General features: G+C 35.6%; 3 protein-coding genes across 9 annotated transcripts in view; 2 read left to right on the plus strand and 1 right to left on the minus strand.

The window, feature by feature from the left end:
* Positions 1-5,791, minus strand: part of LOC145962719 (tubulin monoglutamylase TTLL4) — a 137,620-nt gene extending 131,829 nt beyond the window's left edge. For 5 of the 6 annotated variants that reach the window (XM_083083997.1, XM_083083993.1, XM_083083999.1 and 2 more), the window contains exons 1-2: positions 5,540-5,685; positions 3,500-3,557 (exon numbers count right to left, since the gene is read on the minus strand). The gene's annotated coding sequence lies outside the window, so the exon portion shown is untranslated. The other variant, XM_083083996.1, reaches the window with a different exon arrangement.
* Positions 1,203-2,989, plus strand: LOC145962720 (enhancer of split mgamma protein). The gene is made up of 2 exons (XM_083084000.1): positions 1,203-1,542; positions 1,705-2,989. The coding sequence occupies exons 1-2, from the start codon at positions 1,468-1,470 to the stop codon at positions 2,251-2,253; spliced, it is 624 nt and encodes a 207-aa protein (XP_082940126.1). The 5' UTR covers positions 1,203-1,467; the 3' UTR covers positions 2,254-2,989.
* Positions 5,792-7,447: 1,656 nt separating the features above from the next.
* LOC145962763 (uncharacterized) lies at positions 7,448-10,905 on the plus strand. 2 transcript variants are annotated; one of them, XM_083084078.1, is made up of 9 exons: positions 7,448-7,641; positions 7,714-7,887; positions 8,162-8,356; positions 8,460-8,644; positions 9,073-9,193; positions 9,270-9,477; positions 9,584-9,918; positions 10,244-10,411; positions 10,501-10,887. In XM_083084078.1, exons 1-9 carry the CDS (start codon positions 7,561-7,563, stop codon positions 10,555-10,557), a joined length of 1,524 nt encoding a protein of 507 aa, XP_082940204.1. In that variant the 5' UTR covers positions 7,448-7,560; the 3' UTR covers positions 10,558-10,887. The 2 variants fall into 2 exon arrangements, with proteins under 2 accessions (XP_082940204.1, XP_082940205.1); XM_083084079.1 differs by lacking the exon at positions 7,448-7,641 and having other exon boundaries at positions 7,774-7,861; positions 10,501-10,905.
* Positions 10,906-11,510: the final 605 nt, after the last annotated feature.

An 11,510-nucleotide genomic window follows, 5' to 3' on the forward strand; every position in this document is an offset into this window, starting at 1 on the left:
CATGCACACAATATTAAACTATCATATAATCTATCATATATTAATAAAACGAAAAATATGATATCTCCTTTCCTTTATGTGAATCAGTTTTAAATTAACAATTTACATTCTAGAATAATTACACGAAGGTAATTGTTTCCCAGCAACTGTGCATTAATTAGTAGAATAAAGTGTTGGCGAATATTTTTAGGCGCATTATCAAGTCATTATATTAAAATTCATTCTCTTCTCCCATTCATTCGCTATCGTAACGATATTCGCAGAAACGCACCTATTACTCGGAAACGAAGACAAAAGATCGCCGGCGGAGCAAAATTAATTAATCGCTCGATTGCGCGACCGTCTTAACGATCAATTTGTCATACAATCCTTAAGAGCTACAAGCTTTATCGAGTTCATCCGCGACTTCCTTTTTCGCTTTAATATGCGTAAAATGATCAATCAATCGCGGTAGTCGCGACGTACTATTTCGCGGGGCATAAGATGGGATATATATAGGCACAAGGCATACAATTCAACACCGTGTAGCCGGTGAGATTGCAATCACGATCTGAAGTTGCGCCGGACTTGTGCCCAGCACGCTTCTCGTTCGGCGAAGCGGGAGAACCAGAAAGCGAGGAGAGAGAAAGAGAGAAAAGAAAGAAGGCGAGAGAAGGGAAAGGAGGAAGAAAAAGGCGTAGATCCTCGATAAGAAGATCCAGCACGAGCGTGGAAGAGAGCTGCGACTGTGGCAGAAGAAGCTAATCTTATAGATGGACGAGGACAGCTCGTCTATTTTGCCCCGAGACAAGGAGAGGAGAGCCGAAGAAGTTGGTCGAGATCTAGTCCTTCCGTATGAGCGCTCGTGGAAATGAGCGCCAATGAAACGATAGAGAGAAACAGAGAGGATAGCAGCGGAGAGAACGAGAGAAGAGCGAGGGATAGAGAAGAAGGAGAGAGACAGAGAGGGACGAGTGATTACGAGCCATGCATACCGTGGCACGACCACTCGTCGACGATTAGCCGAGGAGGTAGAGAGCATCGACTCCGCGCCACGACTAAGTGCAACAAGGACGCAGGAACGGTGACGATGGCTTGGTGTGGGCGCGTGTCTGGCAGCTGCCGCTTACAGGTGGTGTGCTTGCTTGGGAACCAACCTCTACGGACAGTTCCCACGGAAGGCCTGCTCCCCACCATGCGGCCCACCATCGTCCCCTTGCCCCGTCCACACGGGGCCCCATGCCTATATAAGTCGCAGCCTCGCCCGACCGCGACTACAATCACGCTCTGTTCGTGTTCACTCGAAGGTCGAGCCGAAGGCTTGCGTGTTGTCCGCACGTTTCCTTCCGCCAGCCGCAAGTGACTCGCAGTCGCAGCGACGAACAAAGTTTGACAGGCCGGGGTGATAACACGACGAGGTCGCGTTCGCGATAAATCAGTATCGGTTATCGAGTGAAGTTTTTCATTGTGTCGCAAAACGGATTAATCATGCAGGTGCACGAGCAGATTATCGTCACCGATGGGCAGGAGCAGCCCATCTCTAGGACCTATCAGTATCGAAAGGTAAGTGTCAGCTGATCGTGACAGTTTAACGCTCTAATCGCGCCGCGTCAATTTTTTTATTTCGTTTATCGATTAACTCGATAATTAATTTCCGTCAATTTTTTTCTCGCGTGTAAAATCCTAGTTTCGACAATTTTATTAATCGTAACCGTCGATTCGCAGGTGATGAAACCGATGCTGGAGCGCAAACGTCGAGCGCGCATCAACCGTTGCCTGGACGAGCTCAAGGATCTGATGGTGACCGCGCTGGCCGGCGACGGCGAGAACGTGGCGAAGCTGGAGAAGGCGGATATCCTGGAGCTGACGGTGCGTCATCTGCACAAGCTCCAACGTCAGCAGCGTCTCTCGGCGAACCCGGTGATCGACGCCGACCGCTTTCGGGCCGGCTACACGCACTGTGCGAACGAGGTCAGCCGTTGCCTGGCCGCTACCCCCGGTGTCGACGTCGCTCTCGGCACCAAGCTGATGACGCATCTCGGCCACAAGCTCAACTCCATGGACAAGACCGGACCTTTGACCATCCACGTGACCGCCCCGCAATCTTCACCCTCGCCCTCCAGCGAGCTCAGTTCCGACGAGTACTCGATGCCGCTGACGCCGGCGTCCAGCCAACCATCCCCGGTGCGAACCGACATCGACACCGTCTCCCAGAGCCACCAGGGTCTCCTGCAGGTGGCCAAACCGAACGAGCCCATCTGGCGGCCGTGGTAAATTTCTGTCTGGCCAATCGATCGAGTATCGAAACCGAAGGAGACGAGTCTTCCGAAGGATCACGGGGGACAATCTTGCAATTTCGTTTGTGATTTGGACGGCGCGAGAGACTGGGAACATCGCGAGACGGAAGAGGAGGAGGAAGAGTCTACCCACGTGCGATGCACGAAGACACGCGCTTAGATTTAAGGAGTTCCATTTGCTCAAAAGACACTCACGTCAGCGGACATCATATGTTCCCCGCCAACCTACCATCATCGCCGCAAACATCTCAATAACGTTCCGCAAGAGTCGGGAAGCACTGGGATCTCGATACGTAGTTTTCTTTCGCGGCCGAGCGCGGCTGAAGCTTTAATTTACTCGACAGTTAGATATTTTCTATTGTTTATTTCATACTTTTATCGAGGATGTTTTTCTTTTTTTATTTTCTCGCCGATATAACGTTGTTGTATGGAGTCTCTCCACCGGTCAAGAAGTCGGAAATACGGGACAACGACGACGAAAATGATCTCTCGAGGCGACGATTTCGGCGATTCCGAAAGGCGTCCGGATTCGATAGCGCGGCGTGAATTTATTACGTGTAAAAAAAAATGACCGAGCGGAGAATCTTGTGATAGAGAAACGTGTACCTGTGATATTTACTGTAGTAGGCGTAGAGAGAATGAGATACTAGATTTTTAATAAACATGTTTCGTATCAGCATAATAAGCGTATCTGCATCATTTTGTATCGCCCACCCAATGATATAAATTAAGAATTAAATTGATATAAATTAAGATCGATTTAAAATTAATTTTATTTTCTGCGTAAACGAAAATTGTTTTTTTCTTCTCAAATTATATATTCTCGTGCCTATAGTTTTTATTTTAATATTCACAATAAAGAATTATATCATTTATGTTAATCCACAACACATTTTATATTAACATAAATTATTTAAATATGCGAAATATGTCAGCTTTCTCAAAATATTTATAAACAGATAAAATTTAAATATTTCATACGAGAGTTGTTAACTTTCAAGGACGTATAGTTTTGAGAACTTTATTAAAATTTTATTAAGAATTTTATATATCAGAATTTTTTTATGATGATTTGATGAGATAAATTTTTGAATAAGCGTGGAACGGTATTTATATATTCGATTGTGTTTCTCGACAAATTCAGGTGTGCGCGATTGTTTGAGATAATTAATTAAGCGATTAAATAATGAAAGAAGAAATTAAATATTCAGAAATACACTCACCCTAATGCAGCTTCCGGAAATCCGTACAGCTCATTCCTTCCCTGCCGACCGCTCGTACCTGAACACACATCACGTGCATTAATCACACATTTTCGTAGAAAATATTAATTGGAAATTAACAGAATAATGGCTTACATCTATTTTGATATTCCCTGCTAATATTTTCGCAATACATTTTAATCTTTTAGACATAAATATATCATGGTAAAATTATAAATTTTTTATAAATTAATTTATTATAAATTTAAATTATAAATTTTTATAAATTAATTTATTATAAATTTTTATAAATTAATTTAGTTTATAAATTATAAAATTATAAATTATAATTTTTTAATGAAAGTAAGAAATTATATCCTCAATAATGTCTTTCTTTCAATTTTTTTGCGGCATGTTACAATCGCGAAAATGCGCTGAATGCGAAGGTTTTACCGTCACAACGCTCCACTTTCATATGCTTGGATACATAGCATCTAGTAATTCTTAATTCCACGTTTATCTCGCTTCAACGCACTTGCGCGCCACATTCCGTAACGACAGTAAATGTCACGGTAAAAATAGTTTTATCGGTACGAAAGGATTAATCAGACGGGAATGTCACGCATTGTTTCACGGTACGCTTCATTAGCCGCGACTCACGAAATTCACGTGTCAATGTATCGATATCGACATATTGAGTTTGAAAATAACACTCGAAGTGCTGTGATCGTCAAAGAATCAAATTTCAGATTTTATCGCGACATCGAAAGTTTAATCAGGCGGCGTTACGTCAATTAACTCACAAGTGATGATCCTACATTTTTCTACAAATTACACGAAACACATGACAGCAATCGTGTCGAAAACGATGTCCACTGTATTTTTATCGTATTTACGTTGAATTTTGAAAAAGGAATCGAATAATCAAATATATTTAACGATTGACTTAAAGACACACGTGGAGAGAAATGTCAATGTAAAGTTGTACAAACCATAAAATATCTTGGAAATATATTCCTCATCGTATAAAAATTTTAGATTAAATTTATATTAAATTTTATATTAAATTTTATATTAAACTTTATATTAAATTTATATTAAATTTTATATTAAATTTTATATTAAATTTTATATTAATTTTATATTAATTTTATATTAAATTTTACGTAATCTAAAAGTATCCTTGCGAAATAAATACTGCCTTAAAAATGTGTGTGTACATATATGCATGGAAAAAGGCTCTACAACTAGAATCTCAGATCGGAATCTGAAACGTGATCGCGAAATTTGAAACTTCCGTGTGATATGGCAGTCTCAATCGCAATCCTGGTCGTATCAACGGAAGTTTTAAAATATCTCGTGATTCAATCTGATATTTTATAACATGCTGATTACATTCTCGTGCTCGTCCAATTGCAATAGGCTATTCGCGAGCAGAAATGCAAATGGTTAGGCGCTCTTAACCTCTTCTATCGCGAATTAACGTAAATACTTTTATTCTCAAGTGCGCCATTCGAACGTAAATACCCGATACGAATCGTTGATATCTCGACTTCGCTCGCAATCAGCGATCGACCTCGAACGTAGAAAAATACGTCATTGCGCGCGCGTCGAAATTTTGCGCGCGTAACCTCGAAACCGCGCCACACGAGGCAAAACAAACCGACCGAGTCGCTCGAAACGAAAATTATCGCAATTCTCTCGAACATGCACGCGAATAAAAACCTGTACAAAAACGATGACGACGTTAGCGTCGTTAAAATTCACGAGGGCTCGAGATGACGATCCCAATCGCCTCTCTCTCTTCGTGTACGATGCACATCGCGCGACCGATTTCATCGACGCGGAGATTAAGGTTAGCGTCACCGGGATCGCGAATCGACGTCTTTTACTCCCTTCCAGCCCTTGTTCCGCGAATTTATGCGCCCGAATTCGCCTCGAAACGTCTCGCGAGACTCGCAAAAGCCGTCGACGACCGATTCGTCGACTATCGCGAGAGGCGGCTGTCAAGGTTAAGCACCGATTCCGAAGGACTGTTATGGTAGATCGTCGGCGACTCACGTGCTGGCGTCGCGTAAACAGGCGCCTCGTCCGCCGCCGTAATTCGCCGACACGGCCGCGTCTCGACGTCCACCAGGTGATCGCCGGGACGTCAGTCACATCGGACGCTCGCAAAAAAGCGGAAACACTCAGCACTCTGATATTATACTCACTTTTCCGATAACCAAACCGCCACTCAGCTATAGCACGTGCTGTCACCACAGGTGCACGGCCGCGCTCCGCCGTCATCTTGCGGCGCGTCGGCGAAGCTACTGGCGCGCGCCGCGCCGCGTCGGTAATGTCGGTAACTGCAGCACCTGTCGAGGAGATAAATAAGTACATGGTAATATGATACTCGATACAAATAATGTGTTCAAAATATAATGTAAATAAGGATCATTTCAAGATTCTTTGAAATTCAAATGTGTTTTATATATTTTGAGCAGAAACTTTTGGAAAATAAATTTCGCACGAACTAATACCTACGTTAATTAGAGCTGCTTAAAGCGACAATCACACTCAGAATTCACTTGAATTAATTGTCACACGCGGTCGTGATATTTACGATTCATATACACGCGATATTTACGATTTACGCATAATACGATAGTCGCCCGATATTTTTCTCGACACTCCCGATACTTTACGCTTACTTCATTCTTTCTAAAATCGAGTTATGACTACAGCCATCATAACATTAATCATGATGATTAATCGATTACGTTATTCAAACACACTCATGCTGCTCGCGATTATATTTATACTGCATTTTGTATCACACATAATTACACTGTCACGTATAATTACACTGTAAACGAACGCGGAGACGACCGACGATCTCGACTCGCGATTCCATTAGGGGAGACTGATCCGATTCCGAGATTCCGCGCTGATACTACGCGAATCAAATATGGCTGACACGATTTGAATCAAATTTGAACGCTAATTTCTATCAATATTTATGTATATGTCTGTGTGAAATATAAAACGCAAATATTACATAACGATTTTTATCACTTGAAAATTAACAGTCGTTGTAATATTTATTAGAATCACAATTCATCACTCTTGCTAATATTTTACGTTAAACACTTTACGTGAGTAATTTATTCTTGCGCGTAACGCGAGTGAGAATCACGATAAGTTCAGACCGATCCTCGCGTGACAATTGAGATGATACTAAGCGAGAGACTATTTTGAAGAATGCCTACACGTCACGAGTGAGGAAGGCGACAAAAAAAACAGAGCGAGCCGTCCGCGCGCTTTGTTTTTGTAAACAAAGCGCGGTCACGTCCAAGCTTTGCGCGATTCTAGTATCGTATATTATTCGTCATTATATTCATTATATAATCTATAATACTTAATAAAATAACGAGAATGACTTGACATAGTATATAAATTCAAAATTTCAAACTTGAACATGAAAATTGAAATGTTTAGAAATCTTCGATAAATGCTTAATATAAATTCCTTTTTCGATTTTTCTGAAACATCAAGTAACATGGTATATAAAGCATTATAGGAATTAAATAAATTAACTTGATTACAATATATGTATAATTATTATAAATTTCTTTTTTTTATAAGTAATTTACAAGTAACTTATAAATATTTTAAAAATTTTTCTTCTATCAAATATTTTTTTCTCTTTAAAAAAATTAAAAATTCTAAAAATAGTAATTAAATAAATTAACTTGATCACAATATAACATAATTATTGCATATTTCCTTTTCTTACGAATAATATATAAATAATCTAGTAATATTAAGTATTTATAAAAAATTTTCTTCCAGCAAATATTTTTTTCTCTTTAAAAAAAATTAAAAATTTTATCATTTTTTGCACACTTGAGAAAATAAATTCCTCCTTGTTCTTTTATCCCATACGAAGCGCATTGATCGCTTTTATTTGGTTTCTATGTCAACCATTTATGGTGTGCGAATGTATTCGTTAAGCTGCAAGCCGCAGTTTCTCTGCAGACCTCAAGCTATTCATATTGAAAGAAACTTTGTTTTATTTGTATCATTTCTTTTCTTTTAAAATGGTGCGGGAAAAAATTCATCATCCGGAAATGCGAACGACATATCTCTTGAAACCTGGGCAAACAGTCGAGGATATCAGAGTGAGTATTTCTAAAGCTCAAAAACTAGAATTTTCTGTAATTTATTTTATGAAAAATCGCACTTTTTTACAGCCATCTGAAAGAACTCGAGCATTAATCATGACAAAGGGCGCTTTTCAGCGTTTCGTGGATTATACTACAGAAGAAGATAGAATAACGACACAACAAGAAAAAGAGGCTGCAAAAATAGCAGCGCTAAAAAAAGCAACTTATGAAAAAAGTAAAACTTGGGACAGTAAGCTAGAGGTATGTTTGATATATTTTCAAAATACGTTACAGTTAAATAAAAGTATTTATTTACTATACAATTTTATTACAAGATTTATTTATCACAAAATGTATATCTTAAAATGTGCTCCATTTGCTTCAAAAAGAGAGAATCAGAACGAAGAATCTTACATTTTAAAGCGAAAATAGCGTCAAATGGAGTGCGCATTTAAATATGAAGATAAAGTTTTATATATTTTTCGAATTCTTATTATATTTATTCGTCGTTTAAGCGAAAATGATTTGATAACAGAATATTAAGGCGAGGCAGAGAGAAAAGTTACTATCCAAAAGACAAAAGGCTGAGGAAGAAAGAAAGATGTTCGTGAAGGAAATGGCGGAAAAAAAGGCGGCAGAGAGGGCAAAAGTGGTACAGCAAGCAAGGAAATTGCTTCAGCAAAAAAAGCCTTTATGTCGGCGAATTAATCGCGCTCTTTTCGCATCCGAGGTGCTTTTTCACGAAACAGATATTCATATAATATTCCTAAGCACATAATTTCTTTGCATTAAATAGATTCAAAATTCTCATCTATTCTGTTTGATCTCATCAGTGTCTCAGAGAATTGGACGCCCAAGTAACGTTTCAGAACATTATTAAGACGATGGATAAAGAACAGGATATGGAATATGCTAATTCAATTAAGACAAACGTCGCGAAATATGAGGAACAAAAGAGGCAGGAAGAAGAGGAACAAGCGAGAAAGATAAAGGATTACGAAATGGAATTGAGAAAACAGTAAAAATTAATGTTATTGATAATATTAATATAAAAATATTAATATAAAATTATATATAAATATTATATTTTATTTTATATTTTATATATATACTTATATATATAACATATATAATATAAATATTAATATAAAATGTGTATAAGAATATGATTATTTCTAAATATGTATATGTCTCGGAATTATTTGAAATATTATAGTAATATTATTAATAGTATAATATTATATATATATATATATATATATATATATATATATATACATATATATATACATAAATAAATAAATAAATAAATATATATATATATATATATAATTATTAAAATATATGATTAAAATATGAGAATCTAAAGAGGAAAAAATGAAAAAAAAATATGTTTGTCTTCAATATTATACTGCGTCAGGTATTATTAGATCAATTATAAACCAGGATTGAAGAAAACGAACGAGACAATAAATTAAAATTAATGAAGGAATTGGAGGCTGAAAAACAGGATCAAAGAAATATAATCCAAAATATGCGACTCATAAAAGAGAAAGAAATGCAAGACGTATGTATTGATCTTTGCTTTAAACATGTTTTATCCTAAAAGATCTAATATGTATAATTGTATATTTTGTTTATAGATATTAAATAAAAAGAAAAGACTCCAGCAATTTTTCAAAGAAGCGATAGAGGAAAAGAAACGATTTGAACTGGAATTGAAGCGCAATGAAGAATTTGAGGATCGAGCATTGGAGGTTTATCAAAAAGCTAAAGATCAAATACAGAAAATCCAAAAATCAATAACGCTGAAAGAGAAAAAAGAGAAAATGCGTGAAGCACAAATTATAAGTCAGATAATATTTTTTAATTTTGTATTTGTTGTGTGTGTTTGTGTATGATGCAAAATTAAAATAGATTAAATCTATAGTAACTAATAATTAATAATTCTTTTTAGCGGAAAAATATGAGCCAATCAAAATCGAACAAATTCGCGAGATTAAAGAGAAGGAAATTTTGAAAAAAGCTGTGGAAGAAAAAGAGGCTGCTGAAGTAGAAAAGCAAAAAGCTCACAAAGAACGAGAAGAAACTATGCGTGCTCTTCTGGAAGAATATAAGCTTCGTGATGCGGCTGTAAAAACAAAGCAAAAGCAAGAGGAGAAAGACCTAAAAATTTGGGAGATGATGCAAAGATTTAAGAAAAACGAATATGACGAGCAATTTGATTTAGAAGAACGAAAGCGACAATGGCAACAAAAATTAGACTATGGAATTGAATTGCAGAAAGTTGCTGTAAGAAAATTTGATAATAATAATAATAATAATAATAATAATAATAATCAGAATTAATAGACTTTTTAACACACATAATCAACGTAAAATTAAAACGTTAAATTAAAAATTTTAAATATTAAATTTTGTGTACCATTATTTAATTTTGTATTCTAAATTAAATTTAAGAATAATTATTTCTTCTTTTTATGTTGGATTTTAACATTAAAATGTTTTTCTATTTTCTCTATTTTCTATTTCAAATTTTTCGTTTAAAATAAATTTTTACTTTCTTTGTAAAATGTATTAATAAAAATAGCAATTATATAATGCCTTACATTAATAGGAGGAGAAACAAATTGAAAAAAAGCGTGAAGAAGTTCTTGAAATCGAAGCCACAAGCATGAAAGCTACGATCGAGAAAGCCAATAAAAAAATTTTAGCTTATGGAGACGAGGTTTTAAAAGAATCGAAGGGTGTGAGACCACTTTATCCAATTCTTAAAGCTATAGAAGTAAGTTTGAACATTTAGATGGAAGGACATAGGAGAGAATTTTAAATTTAATTATAAATAATTTTAAAAATTATTCTGTGCTTTATAAGGAATGTAAAAAGGAGATGGGATTAAATGTTACTAAAAGATGGGAGAAACCAAAGTAGATTGATCGAAGAGGAAATATGGAATCCTTCGTTATTGCATAAAATCTATGCCGATCAATTAAATATATTGTTTGCAATAATTATTGTTCACAATAAACAACGTTAATTTATATCTTATCAGTTTTATATCTTATCTCTTTTCAGTTGTCATCAGATTCATAAATATTTCCAATCATTATGGCGTTTATCTGGAATATTTCATATCTCGAAGGTCCTGTATTTTTCTATTCTAGAGTTTACATAGAGATTGATAACATAAGGTTAAAATACAAAGTTGGCTATATCACGAATAATTTACCAACTCGTAATAATTCTAGATAACTTCTTTATAATAAAACTATAATAGTTTTTTTGGAAATGTGTTTTATATTACGTGTAAGTTCAATTAATACAACATCTAAAAATTAATATGAAGAAGATATTATCTGTTATGACGTTATATGTATAATATGTAATGTAGTATACACAGTATCTCTCATATAATTAAAATATAGATCAGTACTATTATATTTCTTTGAAAAAGAAAGTATTTTTTTCCTTCAACAAAATTTTTGACAATTATTTTCAAGACAATATTTTCATGTGTCTAAATACGATCGTGATTAGTATCGCAACATAATTCGCTATAATTATTACATTATTACCATTAACGATTGTTAAAGTGTTGATAAAAGGTATGAAATTGTATCACGACGTAAATCAAAGCGCGACCATTTATTATTGAAAGTAAAAGTTAAAGTAAAAGAAATAAAAACGTAAATTTTGTTTTTTTACGATTATTGAACGTTACAGTTTAATAATTATTCCTCTAATAATGCTTAGAATCAAATATATTTTATCGGAATGCTTTAAATTTTCACTAATTATTAATTAAATAATCACGATTAATGTTATATCGATTTTTCATTAACATTTAGATCTTACAATTCGTATTATGTGTGTATGCTATATAC

The sequence above is a fragment of the Camponotus vicinus genome, unplaced genomic scaffold (genome assembly GCF_025532165.1).
Source record: "Camponotus vicinus isolate PSW18456_S1 unplaced genomic scaffold, iyCamVici1.0 SCAF_12, whole genome shotgun sequence".
In the NCBI taxonomy this organism is placed as follows: Eukaryota; Metazoa; Arthropoda; class Insecta; order Hymenoptera; family Formicidae; genus Camponotus; species Camponotus vicinus.

Bases quoted from the DNA above. Each gene is read 5' to 3' on its own strand.
- LOC145962720 (XM_083084000.1), top strand. From the start codon at position 1,468: ATGCAGGTGCACGAGCAGATTATCGTCACCGATGGGCAGGAGCAGCCC. The intron at 1,543-1,704 runs GTAAGTGTCAGC...GTCGATTCGCAG, and splicing joins GGACCTATCAGTATCGAAAG to GTGATGAAACCGATGCTGGA.
- LOC145962763 (XM_083084078.1), top strand. From the start codon at position 7,561: ATGGTGCGGGAAAAAATTCATCATCCGGAAATGCGAACGACATATCTC. The intron at 7,642-7,713 runs GTGAGTATTTCT...ACTTTTTTACAG, and splicing joins AAACAGTCGAGGATATCAGA to CCATCTGAAAGAACTCGAGC. The intron at 9,194-9,269 runs GTATGTATTGAT...TTTTGTTTATAG, and splicing joins AAGAGAAAGAAATGCAAGAC to ATATTAAATAAAAAGAAAAG.